The sequence below is a fragment of the Crinia signifera genome, chromosome 4 (genome assembly GCF_055691185.1).
Source record: "Crinia signifera chromosome 4, ASM5569118v1, whole genome shotgun sequence".
Taxonomy (NCBI): domain Eukaryota; kingdom Metazoa; phylum Chordata; class Amphibia; order Anura; family Myobatrachidae; genus Crinia; species Crinia signifera.
Window position 1 is genome coordinate 284,465,142 of NC_139220.1, and position 20,904 is coordinate 284,486,045.

The 20,904-nt window shown below is 44.8% G+C and overlaps 1 protein-coding gene across 2 annotated transcripts in view; it reads left to right on the forward strand.

Annotated features, from left to right (window-relative positions):
- Positions 1-19,650, forward strand: part of PIWIL2 (piwi like RNA-mediated gene silencing 2) — a 188,391-nt gene extending 168,741 nt beyond the window's left edge. For both annotated transcript variants that reach the window (XM_083184821.1, XM_083184820.1), the window contains exons 18-23: positions 923-1,039; positions 6,391-6,479; positions 7,248-7,353; positions 11,235-11,488; positions 11,577-11,684; positions 14,633-19,650. In XM_083184821.1, coding sequence (XP_083040947.1) covers positions 923-1,039; positions 6,391-6,479; positions 7,248-7,353; positions 11,235-11,488; positions 11,577-11,684; positions 14,633-14,789 — 831 coding nt within the window. In that variant the 3' untranslated portion in view covers positions 14,790-19,650. The remainder of the gene's footprint in view (positions 1-922; positions 1,040-6,390; positions 6,480-7,247; positions 7,354-11,234; positions 11,489-11,576; positions 11,685-14,632) is intronic.
- Positions 19,651-20,904: the final 1,254 nt, after the last annotated feature.

Here is a 20,904-nt window from a genome sequence, read left to right on the forward strand (position 1 = left end):
ATTTATTTATTAACATTTTTTTTTTATATTGCACACACATATTCCGCAGTGCTGTACAGGTAATATTTGAACAGTCACATCAGTCCCTGCCCCAGTGGAGCTTACAATCTTTATTCCCTACCAAATGTACACGCACACACAGACATTCTAGGGTTAATTTTGTTAGGAGCCAAATAACTCTGGAGGCTTTTTTAGACACCCAGATTCCAGGAGAATCTGGTAGATTGGAAAGCCTCCTGGAGGGTTGCCACCAAAAATGGGAGAATCCCGGAAATCCAGCAGAGGTGGCAACCCTAGCTGCTACACTTCCCAAGTAGTTTTGGCTATTTCCCACTGGTCCATTACTGCCTGGACCATCCTGTACCACTTGCTGGCAGAGGGCTTTTGCTTGGCGACACTGGGCTCCATCCAGAACAGCTGGACAACAAAATAGCATATTTTTGTGTGTCAGACTGAGGCATGAAGGGCTCAGCATGGAAAGGTGTTGGAAGTGAGTGACAGGAGAAAGGCAGGCGTGGCCCAGGCGTTTTCATGGAGGGTGTGTGACGTCTGCTCTGGCCTTGATCAGCCTGTCGCAGAGTTGTCTCATTCAATGGTGAGAGAGTTGCAAATGTATTTGCAGCTGGACAGCGATTCCCCCCCACCTCCTCTCCCCCCCCCCGCATGCCATATTTAGTATATGTTAAACCACATTATTACATAAACATTTGTAAAACATGGCTTACTTGTAGTACATGGAGCCTTGCGCAGATTGTTCATTTGAAAATAGAGCAGCAGCACCATAGATTAAGCTCCTTAGTTCCGTGGCTCACATCTTGACCACGTCGGCCAGGTCTCCAGACACACTCTGTACAGTGTATGTATAAAGATGTTTTAGACTTAGCAAAGTAATTTCCCCCCTTTTATTTTTCTTCTTCAATAGGTGGTGAACTCTAGAACAATATCTAATCCAAAGAAACTGAGGAGCATTGCACAAAAAATCTTACTTCAGATAAACTGCAAGCTGGGAGGAGAGTTGTGGGGAGTGGACATCCCTCTGGTCAGTAACGTATGGTGGAGGCCCATTACTATTTTGTGAGGTTATTTGACAGGTTTATTCTGTCAAAAGAAGGTGATATAAAAACTCCACGCAAAGAATGTGATATGTTCAATTAAACCTACAAAATACAAATGCATGGGTAATCCACTGAGTAGACAAATATTACAATTCCTTATTACGGTCAGTCGCGCAGAAGGGAGGCTTCATTTACAGCTTTTGTTTTCGGAAATATTAAAAGTATAAATTAAACATAGTGGACTTCCTGGGATAAGCAATGTCTATTGAACATGGATAGATTACATTGAGATGAACTTGTTATAAGGTAATCTATGCACTGAAATGTCAAAAGTCATGAGGTAGGTGCCTAGTTTTGTTTAGGTCCCCCTCCAGCACTGCGAATTGCATCAACTCAGTGTGGCATCTATTCCAAGAGTGTACAGAAGACTTCTGAAGATATGCTGACCCATTAAGTGTGGACGGGATTTGAGCCATTTGGGGAAATTTACGTTTACGGCCGATCTGCGGTGCAAATGGATACCACCGGAATTGGCCATAATCGGCTGAAAATACGAATGGAGTATATGGCAGCTTTTTACTCCAGATTCATGTTTTCTGATGGCATAGCCGTTCGTATTTGGCAGCCGTATTGAGCCTGGTCCTGGCTGCAGAAATTTAAGAGGGGAGGAGGGGGGTTTGGATCCCCCTGTATTTCTATAACCAGCACCAGGTTCATGGGCCGGTCCTGGTTCCCAAAATATGGGGGGGGGCCTAGGTTTTTATAAACCAGCACCAGGCCCAAACAGCCAGCAGGCTAATGCCACAGCCGGGGGAGACTTTTTATACAAGCTCCCTGAAACTACAGTCCCTACACCATTCGAACGGAGGAGCCGCATGTGTGGCGTCATTCACCAGATCCTCCCCTAGCCAATCAGCAGCAGGCCCCACTGCTGATTGGCTAGTGGAGGACCCGGTGAATGACATTACTGGGAAATCCCACAGTTCGGGGGAGGAGCCACAAGTGTAAACACACTTGCGGCTCCTCAGCCACAGGTTAATGCTTTGGCCGGGGGAGCTTGTATAAAAAGTTTCCCCCGGCTGTGGTAATAGCCTGCGTGCTGTTTTGGTTTGTTGTTGTTTTTCAAAGTACGGGGGACCCCTACTCAGTTTGTCCCCTTTATTTTAGGAACCAGGCCCGGCCTATGAGCCTGGTGCTGGTTATAGGTACAGGGGTACCCCAACTTTTTTCATCCTGTACTTCAACTAGGCTAAATGAGCCCGGGGTTGGTTATAGCCGGGTGAGGGGACCACACGCCATTTTTTTTATTATCATTTATTTTACCTATTTTTTTTACACAGAGAAAACTGCACAGATCTGACTGATCCATGTAGGCTTCAGGCTAATATGCCTGGAAAATGAGGAGTATTTTCCAAGCGTATTTTCGGCACAATTACCGGCCGTATTTAGCATATACGGCCGGATAGTAAATTTGGACTCACCATTCAAATGAATGCTGAAATCCATTCATATTCTTTCAATGGTGTGTTAATTCATAAAACAAACTACAAATGAATATACCGTTCATAAAAGAATACGAACAGCCGAATACTGACCTTAGTAAATTCGGGAAATAAGCATTTATGGCTGTATATGGCATAGAATGGCTGGGAATATGCCTATTGCTGTGTGTTATAAGTGCCTGTGCCCATGTAGCGATGACAGCTGTTATGAAACATTTAGCAAAACGAGTACCAATATTGTCGTTTTTTCACTACTTTTGTGGTGGTGCTAGTGCACAATACCACAATTGCACAAACGTTTTAAACTGTTGCTTCCATAAGGATGACTTCTACATTTCTGAAGAATAGATTTATTTTGCCACATCACATGGTAAGAATTATGGCATTGGAGGGGGACTGTTAAACATCTGACACCCGCACCAATCTGAAAGTAATGGAAACCCATTGCATCCTGACACCTTTGGATCTGTATAGCTGGAGTTAGTCTATGTGTCGCAAAATGAGATACGAGACTGCAAAACCATCGAGAAACAGCAAAGACTGTGGCAGGCAAATGTACTCATCACAGATTTCGGCCTATTAGTAATGATAAGCTACAGATATCTCGATTGTCATCAGACGACATAAAGACGTCAGGAAACCAGCACTGTGTGAGGAGAAGTACCGATATGATGCTCGGCACTGTGTGAGGAGAAATACCAACATGATGCTCGGCACTGTGAGGAGAAGTACTGATCTACTCAGCTCTGTGTGAGAAGTACTGATGATGCCAGGCACTGTGGGGTAGATTTATTATAGCGGCGCTAAGAGCACTCCCTGCTTCGCCTCATTAGCGAGGCGAAGCAGAAGGGGACACCGACAAGATCTACTAAGATCTTGCCGCCAAAGCGGGGGAGCGCTAACTCCCCCCTCCGGCAATGTCCCCTTCAGCTGACAGCGTGTCAGTTAACATTGACGCGCTGTCTCCTTCCCCCCGGCCGGCTGGACTGCGCATGTGCGGGATCTCGCTACTCACGCGAGATCGCAGCTCAGCGCCAGCAGCAGGGACAGCTCTGTCCCTGCTGTAGGTATAGGGCATCACCGCCTGCAGCTGTCGAAGTCGATAGCTGCAGGCGGCGGAACGGTCAGCGATGCTGACCATTCATAAATCAGGCAGGAGGCAGGCGCGCAGTACGAAATATCGTAGCTGCGCTATGCCTCCTGCCCCACAGCGCTGCACGTTAGACACCCGCTCGGCGGGTGTCATTAGATCAGGGGAAGCGCTATCCCCTGCCATAACGCACGGGGATAGCGCATATTCCCCTGATCGCCAGTTCATAAATCTACCCCTTGTGTGAGAAGTACCAATATGATTGGTATTGTCTCTGAATGTTTTTCTGCCATTTTATCTTGGATGTCATCTCGCCACCTCAAACTCAACATTTCCAAAACTGAATTAATTCTATTCCCACCAGCCAAGAGTAGTTACCAACCTGATATCTCTATCACTGTTGAGAACACAACAATCAATCCTACTCCACAAGGTCGCTGCCTAGGTGTCATCCTCGACTCTGAACTGTCCTTCATTCCTCACATTCAATCTGTCTCTAAATCATGTTACATGCATCTAAAAAACATCCAAAATTTGTCCGTACCTTACACAGGACACCGCAAAAACTTGAATCCATGCACTCATTATATCACGCATTGATTATTGCAATGGCCTCCTTACTGGTCTTCCTAAGAAAAGACTCTCACCGCTACAATCTATTTTGAATGCAGCTGTCAGGCTGATCTTCCTGGCTAGACGTTCGTCGGTCTGCTGATCCGCTCTGCCAGTCCCTCCATTGTTGCCTGTATATTACCGCATTCAATATAAGATACTTCTACTTACATATAAAGCCATTACTCTGACTACACCAACTTATATCTCTTTGCTTATCTGAAAATATATCCCCACCCGACCTCTCCGCTCTGCATAAGATCTGCGTCTCTCATCCACACTCATTACTCGCTCCCACTCCCACTTACACAGGATTTTTGTCGGGCAGCACCCACCTTATTGAATGCCCTTCCACACACACTAAGACTCTCCTCTAGCCTCCAAAATTCAGGCAAGCCTATCATATTCAGGACCCCCACACAACCTCCAGTAGCATTCATATCTAATTGCCGCTCGCCAGGACCGTCTAGTAATCTGATTGGACTGCCATGCCATGGAATTCTATCTATTCTATCTTTGTATCCCTCCTATTATCCCTATAGATTGTAAGCTTGCGAGCAGGGCCCTCCTACCTCCATGTCGGTTTGTATCTACCCAGTTTGTTTAATCACTGTTGTTTCCAATTGTAAAGCGCAACGGAATATGCTGCGCTATATAAGAAACTGTAAATAAATATGATGCCCGGCGCAGTGTGAGAAGAAGTACTGGTGATGCCCGGCGCAGTGTGAGGAGAAGTACTGGTGATGCCCGGCACAGTGTGAGGAGAAGTACTGGTGATGCCCGGCGCAGTGTGAGAAGTACTGATGATGCCCGGCGCAGTGTGAGGAGAAGTACTAATGATGCCCGGCGCAGTGTGAGGAGAAGTACTGGTGATGCCCGACGCAGTGTGAGAAGTACTGATGATGCCCAGCACTGTGTGAGGAGAAGTACTGATGATGCTCAGCGCTGTGTGAGGAGAAGTACTGATGATGCCCAGCACTGTGTGAGGAGAAGTACTGGTGATGCCCGGCGCAGTGTGAGGAGAAGTACTGGTGATGCCCGGCGCAGTATGAGGAGAAGTACTGGTGATGCCCGGCGCAGTGTGAGAAGTACTGATGATGCCCGGCGCAGTGTGAGAAGTACTGATGATGCCCAGCACTGTGTGAGGAGAAGTACTGGTGATGCCCGGCGCAGTGTGAGGAGAAGTACTGGTGATGCCCGGCGCAGTATGAGGAGAAGTACTGGTGATGCCCGGCACAGTGTGAGGAGAAGTACTGGTGATGCCCGGCACAGTGTGAGGAGAAGTACTGGTGATGCCCGGCGCAGTGTGAGAAGTACTGATGATGCCCGGCGCAGTGTGAGGAGAAGTACTGATGATGCCCGGCGCAGTGTGAGGAGAAGTACTGGTGATGCCCGGCGCAGTGTGAGAAGTACTGATGATGCCCAGCACTGTGTGAGGAGAAGTACTGATGATGCTCAGCGCTGTGTGAGGAGAAGTACTGATGATGCTCAGCGCTGTGTGAGGAGATGTACCAATATGATGCTTAGCACTGTGTGAGGAGAAGTACTGATGATGCCCGGCGCAGTGTGAGGAGAAGTACTGGTGATGCCCGGCGCAGTGTGAGAAGTACTGATGATGCCCAGCACTGTGTGAGGAGAAGTACTGATGATGCTAAGCGCTGTGTGAGGAGAAGTACTGATGATGCTCAGCGCTGTGTGAGGAGATGTACCAATATGATGCTTAGCACTGTGTGAGGAGAATTACTGATGATGCTCAGTACATTGGGGTAGATGTATAAAGCAGTGATAAGGGAGGCAAATCAGCTCCTAACTGATCCTTTTTAAAATAATTTTGTAACTTAACAGTCAGGAGCTGATTGGCTGGTGATAAAGTACCAGGAACTTTATCACTTCTCCTCTTTTAGCACTGCTTCATACATCTACCCCTGTGTGAGAACTACTGATGATTCTCAGCATTGGGTCTTTACATTGTGAAAATTATTATTGAGAAATAGGCCAGTACAGGAGGGATCTTTGTTTTATTGATTCAAGCAAAAAGTTTATTTCTTGATAACATTTTGAAAGTAAACACATAAAAGGATTTTCTCTTTGCATGTTTTTGTACTGATGGTGTTTTGGATTTTCTTCTCAGAAAAACGTAATGGTGATCGGGGTGGATGTGTATCATGACCCCAGCCGAGGCTTGCGTTCAGTTACAGGCTTTGTCGCCAGCACCAACCAGTGAGTTTTCCCACTTGAAATTTAAACTTATTGCTGCTTAAAATAGTTTAGAAATTACCAGTTTATGTGTAATATGGTATTTGTAATAGGCAGGACCTTCATCCAAAAGATCTTATTGGTCATTTCTCACATTTGATGAACTAATCTAAAACAATGACAATGGTTATGTGCTTGTATGGAGTGTTGTCTGACACATCCTTTATGCACAAGAGTGTTGACTGTCATCTGATAGCCTGGCCAACTCTACCATATACAGCTGTGTCATGCTACATATCCCATATGTATGAGTGCGTTACATCTGGGACTGTCATCTGATAGCCTATGACTATACCATATACAGTTGTATCATGCTACATATACTATATGTACAGTGTGTTACCTCTGACTGTCACCTGAAAGTTATGCCTATACCATGCACAGCTGTAGCATGCTGCATATCTTTGTATTACATCTGTGTCATCTGAATGCCTATTACTATATCCATACACATGTTCAGTTTTGACTTTTGAGCGGTTTGTGACTGAAAGTGGTCCCTCTCTGCGGCCATTTTAATCACAATCTGAGTGCTAATCTCTACTTAAATCAATAGACAATGCAGTCACAATGGTTTTTATGACCAGGCACCTATTTATCTATAATTGTTTGTGTGTGCTATACTTTGATTTGATTTTATGTTACATAGGTACAGTTTGTGTTTATCTATTAATTATGTGTTTGATATAAACACTTTGTTTTGCAAGCTTTTGATCTACTTTATTATACTTTTAGTTGCGTGACCCGTTGGTACTCTCGTGTGATCTTCCAGCTGCCTCATCAGGAGATCATGGATGGGCTGAAGCTCTGCCTCGTTGCAGCCCTGCAGAAGTACTATGAGGTTGGAAATGGTTACTTGTGGGATACGCTATTTCATGATAATGGTATTCAGATCAGCCCTCCACAGTTTTCCTGTGATCCATGAATCTGAAATCCTTCTTTTAACTGTCAAATTTTTTAATTCAAATCAATTTTAAAATATGTTCCTATGTTTAAAAGTGTGTTAAGGAATAAATCACATAATATAAGTGGTGCAAACCACAATTGGGAAAATGTGTACATAATGGGACCAGAAAGCTGTAACAACTTGGAGCTGGCAGTCAACCAGCCGATCTAAGACACTCCGCCATCACCAGTCCAACATGAACTCTGAAGCAACCACTGCTGTCACTGGGACAGTATAGCTGGGATACAAACGGATGACTGGTCGTGGAGATGCCAGGGTTCAGAATACCAATATTGGCATCCTGATGAGGGACGATATAATTGGGTTATTCCTGTGAGGGGCGTGTGTGCGTTTTCCTGTGGTGACCAATGTGTGACTTTATAAAACAGTCCCCTCTCCCTGTGCAGTGAGACCACTCCCCTATTTACGCCATGCTCCCATTATCAGGTGCACATCTGCATAGAAAAGGAGTGCTCATTAGTACGTTACTGGAGCTTTATAGAATTAAAAATAGATTGGAAAGTCTGTCCATCTCTGCTGTAATCCATAGTAATTAATCCTAAATACAGAATAGTCCGAAAGGGCATGGGGTGCCACACTTTGGGCCAGGTGTCCACCCCCAAACACCAACTTCCTGTCAGTCAAATTGTGAGGAAATTCCATTTTGCGATCCATATACATTTTATATCACAATTCACCTCTGTGCATGTGTGATGCAAATGGTAGGCATGCATAGGCGTTCTATAATCGCTCGATTTGCAAATTCTCTAATTAGCTGCCAGGGTTGAATCAGGCCCTCAGTTCCAAGACACTTTGTCATAAGCCAAATTTGAAAGCCTGTACTTCGTACAAAGAGGCATTGAACATGTTGATGCTGATGTAATGTTGGAGAGATTGGTGGGGAGATTTTTACACAGAATCAAACAATTCAGATAAGACCAGCAATACAAAAATAGTCTGATATGCCTTGCTGTCACCGTTTAGTTGGCTGGTGCTCCCCAGTGTGTGCCATAGTACAACTTAGGTCTATTGGATTGTCCTTCATTTCACAGAAACAAAATACAAATCTATATATCTCCCAGTGAGTGACGTAGTGTATTCTACATATTACATCATACTGTTTTCCACTTGGCAGTTCTGTCAGTCTCCATCAATGATAACATGGATGTTGTGGTTCTGATCAAGGACATTATGAAAGATTCAGAAAGCCCACTTACACATGCTCTCATTAGGCAGGTTATTATTCGTGTTAGGGTTCAATTACCTAGAACAGGATCATGAAAGCGAATACCTACAGCGAATGTCCCACTTGTGGCAGGAAAACAGTGAGACCCCATTCTGTCAGTGCACTTACAATTAAACTAAATGCCATGTTAAGTTTATCGTTAAAGAAAAAAAAAATCTTCTGATATCTACAAACATTGTGACAGCTGGGAAACATTTTCCTTTCAGTGGTGCCAAACTGCAGGTTGGCATGTTTAAAGGTAATGTAGATAAGAGGATTGTGCATCTGTACGTCTTCCCATCTACTACAGAAGTTAGAATTATGTAAGGTGCAGCAATGGGAATCCGGGTATGTTTCTGGACTCAAAGATGATCAATGTTTTTACAATGAGCATCCATGGAAACACCACTGGTTTTGCCGTAGAGGTCCTCCACGTGTGTTGGTCTGGCTTAGGTTAGTTTAATCAGCTCACAAAAAAATACCAGTGTGTTCTCTTGCTCTATTGTAGATATCTTTCCACGTATATCCTCCTCAGAGGATAATACTCAAAAAAGAAGAAAATAAAACACAATCGTGAAATACAGTTATAACATGCTTTTAAAATCTAGCAAGGGACACTGTACCATTCCTGGTGGTCTACTATGGGGTAGACAATAGCACTTATGGAGAGACTATTCCGTCACCACTGATCCATTGCAATTCCGTCCCACAGTCAAACTATATGCAAAATAGTAATAGTCATTTTTTATTAATTTTTTTTTTAAATAATAACACAACCCTCAGTAAAAGGACAAATCAATTATAAAGATATACAAATAGTAATTAAAAGTGAAATAAAGTATATCTATTACATGTGGAGGTGCATACAAAATAGGGATACATGATAAGTCCCTTGGCAAACACCATACCCTGTGCACAGGATTATATTAAAATAAAGACCCGTAGGCGCCATTCAGGTTAACAGAGTTAAATATAAAGGACTATATTTGCAAAGAGATATGCGTCTCTTTGGGCACACATTACCTTACCTACATGAGACAAAGATCAACTATTATAAAACGCAATAATATCCAAATAAAATTATTAGGTGTCCAAACTCAAAAATGTATTGTAACCTAACCCCAACCTAGGTATACTTGGATCCTTAACCACACCCCCTCCAAATTAAAACCATCCCAATACTCCCCACCCTGACTTAGATATACCTGGATACCCTCATTGTCTCCCCTGACAGCTCCGATGCCAGCAGGGTCGAGGCTGCCCCTGCAGCAGACGTCCGCAGTGCAGTTCCCACCACAGGAAAACAAGACGGGACCGAGGTGCACATCCGAAGGTCCGGAGCTCCCACAGGCCCCACCTGGTTTCAGTGGCCAAATCTCGTCCACAATAATCCCCAAGATGCTGTAGGCGAGCACAAGGGGCCCCCGGTGGTTCACATGCCTGTAGGAGTAGGCATGAAGCCTCTGTCACCAGGCACTCAGAATTAGAAGAGGGTTTTTGGCAGGAGCAACTGCATAGTCACATTTTGGGACGTTTACTGTTTTATGACCCCTTCCTTTACTTATATAAGATAAAAATGTTTGGTACAGAAAGGGTACAGTCTATAAAAGTGGTTCCCAAACTCAGTACTTAAGGAGCACTTAACAATCCCAGTTTTAAAGATATCCATGGCTCAGCAGATTACTAAATCATATTGACTAAGGTACTTATAAAGTCACCTGTGTACAAGCATGGCTATAAATAACAACTCCACATCTGGAGGGAAAAAGCATTCGGCTGAAACGGGCAGGTCCTACTGTCATATCTTCCGGTGATTGCTGGCCCTGTGTATGCTTATGTATTACATATACTGTATGGGGCAGATTACAACTTCGGGGTAAGGGATAACTATGTTCTTTTCACGGACTAGTCACACTCACTCCAAATAAAACCTGTGGAAACCCCTCTAGAAATCCTGCTTCCCCTTGCATGCTGACACTATGTAGACCTTGGTGATTGGACCTTTCCCCCACCTCCGCACGCAAGTGAAATGGTGTGTTCCAGCAGCAGACATATGTCTGTGAATGTATAAAGCTTTTCAGATGGACCTGTTTGGGTTTGGCGATTGCCAAGAGGATGTCTGATGCCAGAGTGTACAGCAGATACAGTAAAGCATGTTGTGGGGCTGTTTCAGTTGGTTTTACAGAAAATATGGTGGACTGGTCAGCTCAGAATCCAGAGCTTAACCCCAATAAAAACCTCTGGAGTGACGGGTGCGTTCTCAGCCAACTCAACCTTCTTTTCTGTTAATTTGAGCGAAGCAGATCCCAACCGATGTGCGCTTATCCGGTTCTCTCCTTTTTTAGTAAAATAAATCTCGCATTGTTAGTTGGTGACTTTGTTACACAAATAACATGTATTGTGGAAAGCAATAAACCTACAAAGCTCATAAGTTTAAATGTTTTGGTCCGATTCAACAATAGGACATCATTATAAAGTAAAGTATATACTGTAGATACTGTTGTCTTGCTGTATGAAGCCCAAGGGCCTTTTACTTTGTTTCCATTTACAGTTAAATCACGTGCTGCCAGAGAAGATTGTGGTGTATCGGGATGGGGTGTCAGATGGACAGCTAAATGCCGTGGTGGATTATGAGATCCCGCAACTACAGACCTGTTTCAGTACATTTGAGAACTATTCGCCCCGTATGGTAGTGTTCGTGGTGCAGAAGAGGATCAGCACCAATATGTACTGCTATAGTTCTGGAGAATTTGTCCCTCCTACACCAGGGACTATTCTGGACCACACCGTTACCTGCCGCGAATGGTACAATTGGCGTGCATGGTCTTGTCTGCTTCTTTCTGTACTAACATTTTGTATAACATTAACGTACCCCATCATTCCTGTTCTGTAGGGTGGATTTCTTCCTGCTCTCTCACCATGCGAGGCAAGGTTGCGGCATTCCCACTCACTACATATGTGTGATGAACACTGCTAACCTCAGTCCTGACCATTTACAAAGGTAATAAGAAATCATTATACTCCTCTGTAGCCTAAACACCATGTATTACATTGCATAATGCTAATCTGGAGATCAAACTCTCCTACATAAAATAAATTAACTATTACTTATATCGGTACTTATATGTTAGTTGGGCGCCCACTAAGCTATTTGCTTAGTTTTACGCGTCCCCTCGCGGGGCTCGCCACACTTCGGGCTTGCTGCGCTCGCCACACTATATAAAATCAACTGCATGCCGACACGGATAGTGGGGGTGTGAGCGTGCTACCTATAGTGGGCACCCAACTAACATATAAGTACCCTTATATGTATACAGATATGTCCTCATACACCTTGCCTCTGTACTCCTCACAGCTGGAGATGCCTGGGTGAACTGACGGGTCCCATGCAACACCATTAACATTGGGCATCTTTTCTGTGCGGAAAATGCCTTATTCGCATTGCTATGTGAATAAGACACACAAGCAGACTCTGCTGAATAAAATGCTATCAACATGCCGAAATTCTGTGATTACCGCACCTGTATCTGCATACGAAATGGAACCCTACAATGTTTCAGGAAATTCAGATACAGCTGTGGTTGCACACAGCATATAAGCATGCGGCATATAATTGTAATCAATATAAGCTGCTTGTGCATCCTAGTCACATCATTTTAATGGAAAAAGTTGACCGAAAATATGTTGCGCTACAGTATGATGTAAGGGGTCACATTTGTACCTAATATATAAGGAGATGCTTTCTCCAAGTGACTATATAAAGAAAGATGGTGGCTTGTGCAGGGGAGTAACTCCCAGAGGCAATGGAGTCGGCTGCCTCCTGGCTCCAAGCCCTGAAGGGGCACCTGCATGTACAGCTGCACCTGTGTGGTTCACAGCAGGATCCAAGTGTGACCGCTGCTCTTCCAACACAGCTCTGCAGTGCACCTGCTGCTGCTGCATAGTAAATCATCTTTGTCCTAGGGGCCCTGCAATAGAGGAAAGATGACTCCCACCTGGTACCGCTCAGTTTGTGCTTCAGCAAGCAATGATGCCTCCTTTGCTGCTACTGGCTGTAAGATGGGATCCACCAGTGAACGCTGATTCTGCATGCTGCAGACGGTTGAATCTCATGAGTCTGACCCACCAACAGCCGCACACACAGTTTATACATACAGACACACACAATTTTTTAAAGGATGGGGCACCAAACATCAGCTTGCGTCTGGGCCTGTGAATGCTGGATAGCATAGCTCACTTAGAACTCATGTTTGTTATAGTTTGTGTTGTAAATATATGACAAAATACATATTTCATGGAACTGTTTCTGGCCTAAAGCTGCCCATACATGGTGCGAGGGTGCTGTGCGATGCATTCTCCCGTGGGCATCCCCTCGCACAGCGCATAAAGTCTGAGCAGCCAGTGCCTTGAACTAGGTCCTGATCACATTGCATGCAACTCGATGCCATCTAGTTCAAACCGCACGGGAATATTGTACCGTGTATTATGGGCACCTTCAGACATAGTATCATACAATTTAAGACAGTCCTATTAGTTTGCTCTGTTCTACTAATGTTGGTAAATGCATCACTTTGAAGGGTTTGTTTATCCCCTCTGCGTTTAAGATCAATCACTGCTTTTGACAGTGATCAGCCCCCAAGGGCAGGGGAGTAAATAGCACCAGTGTGAGCATCATATTAGATATAAAGTAGAGATGACTCCATTGTCACAACCAGTAATAGACTGTCTCCTGCTCTGACCCATCTTTCTGTCATCGCTGATCACTGTCAGAAGCAAGGCTGCAATTAAAGCATCTTATAGCAAATATTTGACGCTCATCCAATAGGTAATTATTACAGGTGTTATCTAAGTGTCCACTCAGATAATTGTGTTTCATGAATTCCCTCCACTTTGTAAAATGTTTTGCAAACATCGTACTGTACATCATTTTTGCTTCTTTTTAGCTGGAAACCAGCTCTACATTTTCAGCTTCTGTTTTACAAACACCAGTGCTGCATTAACCCCTTCAGTGGTATGCCCGGGCTGAGCTCCCCTGCTGGCTACCCCAGAAGCCACTGTTTCATGCTCACGGCTGCTCTAGCCTTCATGAAGGCAACATTAAAATGTATCTAAAGTACCGCCTGACCTCTAAAGGTCACCACCTTGGTGTCCAGCATGCCTTCCACTCATTCCTGCACCCTGACACTATTGGCCTAGTCTTAGGACCTTATTCAGGTTTAATTGTCAGATGCTGCCTGCTTCCCACACAGGGCGCCCGCAGATCAGAGACACTACAGAGGTGTCTCAGATCTGCGAGTGCTTTCAAAGTCATTCGATAGTTGCCGACCATCCAATGATTTTGTCTACGCATGCATGCATGCCTGTGAATGGATGAGTGTGCAAATCATTCATTTGCACGACTGCGGGGGATCGCAGAGTGTGTGTGTGGGGGGGTAGGAGGGGCTGGCAGTGTCTGCTGGACTCGCAAGGCTGTGAAATTCACAACCTTGCGAGTCAACCAGAATAACCTCTTTAGAATTGACACTTTGAGGTGGAATTGTCCTTTAATAATAATTTGCAAATCATTTTCTAATCACTTGTGGATAAAATGTTTCACGTTTAATTTGCATCCCATGACAGGACCACTGTGTAATTTGTCTTTCCAATAACCCATCTTGCACAGCTTCACTCTTCTACATTATTGAGGACTGATTTTGTTTGCCCTTGTCCTCTTCCATATGCCTGTTTACTTATAACTTTTCCCTCTCGCTATCCCAGAATGATGTATTATACTCCTTTCTCTAGAGTGGACTGGACTGCCGCACATAAACATACATTTATGTATGATTAGTAACACACTCTGCCCAGCGCTGCTGAGATTTGCTGATGCCTTGTCTATAAGGACGATGAGAATTATTGGGTTTTCTGTACCAGTACAATTAAGTGTTACATTTCTGTTTCCCCTTTCAGGTTGACTTTCAAATTGTGCCACATGTACTGGAATTGGCCTGGTACTATCCGAGTGCCAGCTCCTTGCAAGTATGCCCACAAGTTGGCGTTCCTGTCTGGCCAATTCCTCCACCAGGAGCCTTCTCTCCAGTTGTGCGACAAGCTGTTCTTTCTTTGAGCGAGGGCGGTTCCACCTCCACCGCTAAGCATTACATTCACACTTCCCCTTTAGTTTTTATCCTTCTGCCAATGAGATCATGCTCATGATTTCTCCCCCTACAAAGTAAATAGATTTTATTTGATGGTGTTTTCTCTGTTTTGTTTTCGGTTATTGAGAAAATACAGTATGCCTATAAAGTTCCTGGACAGTTTCTAACTTCTGAAGATTAAACGCTAACAGGAATTCTGTGTGATGGTTTATATTGTGACACCTTGTTATACTTTACATTTGCTGTGGGTTGCTTTGTGTAGCACAGTGATAATCTGGAGGCCACGGAAAGGGAAGGGCATATTCCCCTTCGGGTTTGGCAGTGACCGTGTGACAGCTGTCATGCCCAGGTGCTGTGTTTGTACAGGTCAGTTGTGTTATGTAATCTATCACCAAATACTGTAAAATGTCATTGGGGACTGTTGTGTGAGGACTTACTGACCCAGGAGTTTCATTCCTTTGGATCTCAGCAGGATTACACTGTAGCACTGCCAACCCTAACTTAGTGGCTGATTCGGGCCCTGCATCTGATAGCGGGGGGGGTTGCTCATGTGTATGTTTATGCGCAAACCCCGGGAGCGAGCGGCTAGGCGAGGGGAACGCCCAGCCTTTTATAAGCGTCCCCATAAAAACGCTGGGCATTTCCCTGTCAACGCAGGCGTGTCCATGCCTACGTGGGACAGGTGGCTGGCATCCCATGACTCCAGGGTCCGCCTCACTTTTCGGTAACCTGCGGCCAGAATAAAAGTCAGTTTAACCTGACGTTTGTTACTGAAAGGGAGAAGAGAAATCATTGGCTGTCGCGCGACCACGGAATGGTTTCTCTCCCCTTTTGGACACATGCGAGGGGATGTGTTAGGGGGATGTGATGTGATTTGGGCACTGGGGGGTGGCGGAAGTTTGGCGGTTGGTGAATACCTGTTTGCTAGGCTGCGAACATACGCTGAATCAGGCCCTTAATCCTTTGAGGAAGGGAGCAGATTTTCTGTGTGGCTGTATGTGTTGGGGGAATTCAGTCCAGTGCTATGGGTACAATTCTCTATTCCCGCGCATCAGGTTATGTCTACACTGCAAGTTTACACCTCCAGCTACATACTATACGATTCCTCTTTAATGATATTGCTCACACACTCTAACGCATGCACACAGAACAATATCTGAACAAAATGTGCATGTTCGGGGGGGGGGGGGGTGTTAAAAACCCACAGGATTGCGCATCATTAACAATTTAGTGAATACACACTAGGCCACATGCACAATAATATTGTTAACGATATCGTTATCGTGCATATCATTAAGAAATGTCACATATTGTGTGCCCAGATTAAGAAGTGCATAGGAAAACATGTGCGGTACAGGGTAGTGTAGCTGGATGATGTGTGCAGCCTGGTGTAGCACATCAATTGCAATTGGATTTCCCTCCTTATGCGGGCCATACATCTACAAGCCAATATGCTGATTGGGGACATCGATGATTGACGATCCTTAGAGAAATCAGAAAAACAAAAAACAATGATAAGAATCCCAACTTGGCGAAAACAATCATTTTTTGGGGTAGAATTTGTTAATCATTAATCTTCAGCATGTTGGATGTCCCTGATCCCCGTCCCACGCATCTACATGCTCTGACAGCTGCCTGATGTATGAACCCCTTTGGCTTCTCCCTGTGTAACCCAGTGGTCTGAGGTTATTCTCATGCTACGACTGGGCTTCGCCTTTGGCCTTCATTCTGGTTGACTCGCAAAGGGGCACAAATCATTCAATGGTCGCCGACCATCAAATGATTTCTAAAGCGCACACAAATCTAAGTCACTCGCTGGTGACTCCGGATTGCAGTGCCCTTGTACGGGAAGAGGGCGGGAGCTGAAATCCAGTGACAACCCGCATCAAGGCCGAATTAGCATGGGAACGTCCAGCGTTTTGAAATGCTGGGTGCTTCCCGTCCCGCCGCCCCCTCCCACACTGCTCCGTGCGAATGGGCCGGCGACTAATCACACAAAGAGGCTGCACATGTGCCTAAATGTGTATGCGCATGCGTACAAACAAAACATCGTATGCGAAAGCACAGGGGAGCGATCAGATTAGAATGACCTCCTTAACCCCTTGAGTGGTATGCCCGGCCGCAGCGGGCTGTCCTGGAAAATTTCCGGGCATATCACTAATATAGAAAAGGTGTGCGCCAGTGGTGTCCAGGTGTGCGGCAGTGGTGTCCAGGTGTGCACCACTGGCGCAGCACCTCTATTTGCTTTGCTTTACTCAGCAAGAAACCTCTGCTAAATGTATTTGGAATGCTGGGATTTGTAGGTAAAATATGGAAGTCTACTGATGACTGTGATCCTTGTACCTGAATAAGTATGGTTCAGACCAATCACTGGTAATGTTAGTGTATGGTCAGAGACTAGCAACGGATCCAGCTGTTTAGAACTCCAAGCTTACAATGCTCGCTGACCATCAAATGATTTCTCCCCCATACCCAAGGCTGCGAATGGATGATTATGAAAATCATCCATTCACATGCATGCAGGGGTTGGGGGGGGCACCGTGCGGGCAGCGTCTGGGGGAATCGCAGCCATGCGAGTCAACCAGAATAAAGACCATAATGCTAGAAACAAGGATTTCTAGTGTGTGACCCGAAGGTGGTTATGTGTCCTTAGGGAGCAAGTAATTGATAGGAAAAATCTGATATTTCTAAATAAAACTACACCTTGTACAGTGGAGTATCCATAATGGGTGCTGTACATACAGGGCTCTGGGCCCAGGTTCTGCAACAATTACCTCTCTGAATCCCAGCATTGGCACCTCTGCACAAATAACTGGGTTGGTGGCTGTACACATGCAACAGCTGTCCTTCTATCCGTGGTTTCCCAGCATTCTCTGATTGCAGCACCTTAGAGTCTCAATAATTCTTTTACAGCATCCATAGGTCAAATATTTCCCACACGCCAATTATATACCCATGACCCCCCCCATAATGCTTTCAGACCTTCCAAAATGCCATTTAGATTCCCATCAGACATCGTTACATGTCCCTTATAATGCACATGACTTATAGTAGCTGTCATAGTTACTGCATTAAGCAGAGGTGAGGGCAGAAGAGTCTCCTCCTCTCCCGCTGCCCATGTATGATTGGCAATGAAGAACAGCTGATGAGAGTTTCCTGCAGGACCAGGTGGGTTTCTTATTTTTTTTATGTCCCCTGTCGTCATTGTGATTGCTGGGTAGAGACCTGTGTTGTGGCATCCTGTTGCAGAAGCACTACTCTAAGGGCCTGATTCAGACCCGCTAGCTAAGCAGCATTTTTTTGCAGCTTAACGAGCAGGGAAATGCCACCCACCGAGGTTGAAAACGCCTGCCCCCCTTCGCCGACTGAATGACACATTCGCAGTGCATTTGCTTGTGCGGTATGAGCAAAAATCATTCCGATGTTCGCCGATCACTGAATGATTTTTTTTGCCCGTTCGCAGATAAAAGTGAGTCTAATCTGACTTTTATCTGGGCCGGAGATGTCCGAAAAGTCATGTGACGTCAGCCGTCCGCTACTTGCAGGCTCCGACACGCCTGCGTTCGCATGGGGACGCCCACCATTTTTCTGGGCATGTCCAGGAAATGCTGGGTGTCCCCATGCGACAACTCCTTGCCCGTTCTCTACCTGCCACGCTGTGTTCAAACGCCTCGGCCACTATGATAGTCGCTAAAGGCATTCGCACATCAGGTCTGCACATGCGTATATTTGCCGATATGCTAGACCCACACCAGCGCTATGGACCAAGCAGGTCTGAATAAGGGCCATAAATGACCTGTGTAAATGGCCACAACAATGATGCTGGTATTAATCTAATGATTTGGGGACCTGACCACTTACCCACAGTATCCCTGTGAGTGCACTACAGCCTGGGGTGCCGGGCTACACAGTGATGAGTTGGCTCCTGTTACTTGTCTGCTCGTGGCCATATACACACGCATTTGTACGAAGTGTATGTCCTTTTATTATACATTTACAATATAAGACAAGAATATACTGTATTACAACCAAGACAACTCCAATCCTTTGTTCACTGAGCGGGATGTCATCGTGATCTAGGAATCTATATATAGATGTGTCCTCATACATCAATTCTGCAGTGGCGCCAAATAGCCAATCTGGTCACGTCAGGTCCCAAGAGACTCACTAACGTCTTTTTATTTATCGAAAATACATAACAATGCGATTAGGACGCTCCAGGAGACTACTAATTAATGTGTTATGCAACACACATATCTGTGTATGACTGAGTCTTGAAATCTGCATATGCAGCTCCCTCAATTTATTTATGCTAAGTTCCGTTGTGCTTTATATACAGACTCTGTCACATACACTATACATGTCTCATAACAAGCAACACAGTCACCCTTGCGTCGTAGACACACTGCATTGCTGTTAAATGCATTTTCGGGGAAAACACTCCCAATTCTAGCAGGGCTTCCTCACACCAGACTTCTGGCACTTCGTAAGTTATTGAGTCTGGAGGCAGAAGGTCACATATGTACATTCTGCCTCCAGACTCAATAACTCAGAAGTTTCAACATAGGCTTAGGTAGACATGGATGACCCATACCCCCAACAATATGTCTCCATTGTCTAGGAGAAGTCTTATTTTCAAGCCTAATACGTTTTCTGCTTTTTTCTGCTGATCTTTATTTAAAAAATGACAGAGTTAATGGTACCTAACACTACATTTTTAAAATGAGAACCTTTATTGACAAAGCTTTTCTGTTGTACCTTATGTTCTATATGTGTGAGAAGTTCTTTATTGTTTTGTGTCATTTTTCTTTAAATAAAAAACACAATTGTCTGCAGGTTTATTATGGTCTTTAATTGCAATGCATGTAACCGACCATCTTCAACACTGTTTGGTACAGACATTGAAATGTTTACTTGCGAAACATGGAGGCAGCTCCATTTTTTGGCTGCTTTTGCATGAATCCTACATATGCTGGACAGCTTTATGTGCTTCATTGGGTGCTTACAATGCTTAAATGCACCCCCACACCACCGCCAAGTATAAACGTGTACCCGAAGCGTGGTGAGCGGCGGTGGTACGCGTCCTACGACCTTTTCATACCCCCACTATCCACGTCGGCGTGGAGTTGATTTTATAAAGTGTGGGGAGCCTAAAGTGTGGCGAGCGGATGCGGATACCTGTGAAGGTATCCGCGTCCCCTCGCGGGGCTCGCCACACTTCGGGCTCGCTGCGCTCGCCACACTTTATGAATTCAACTCCACGCCGACGTGGATAGTGGGGGTATGAAAAGGTCGTAGGACGCGTACCGCCGCCGCTCACCACGCTTCGGGTTCACGTTTATACTTGGCGGGTGGCGTGGGGGGGGCATTTAGGCATTGTAAGCACCCATTAGGGTGCTTATACAATTTATAATCGCATCCCATTGCATTGTATGGCATTGTATGCCATATACAATGGCATACAATTTTAAAATTGTATGCCATTGTAGAACATCGGCCGATATTGCATGCGATATGGTCTGCGATGCGATGGGCGCCGTGCTAGTACAAAAGTACCCTTTGGGGGTTTTTTTTCTGCCTGTGCAGTTTTGTCTTTGATACAAATTCAAATCTGAATCGGCGGAAAATTGACACATTTTCAACTAAAATGGCTGCATTCTCAAAAATGCAGAAGAATTGGCAATTCGATTGAATAGGTTGAATGTAAATGCTGCCGAAAAAATGGGCAAAAATTGCCAATTTTCGGAGAGACAGAAACTTCAGCACAGATTGAATCCCCCCAATAGAATGTCCTACAAAGTCTGTAGCCACTACATGTTCCATCTCATTTCTGTCATCACTCCTCCTACCCCTCTGCTCTGCCCTTATTGTATCATTTTATACTGTGAAATAGTGTCTCATTTGCTATTGTCTGCATTTTTAATCCTGTTCAGTGTATTCTCTGTTCTCACCTACAGTATGTACTGTGCAGACCTTTTGTGGCACCTTACAAATTAGGAATAAAATTGTTTTATCCTATTTTACATTAAAACACAATATACACATTTCTGATGGACTAGAAAAAAAATCACATATAAAGTGAGG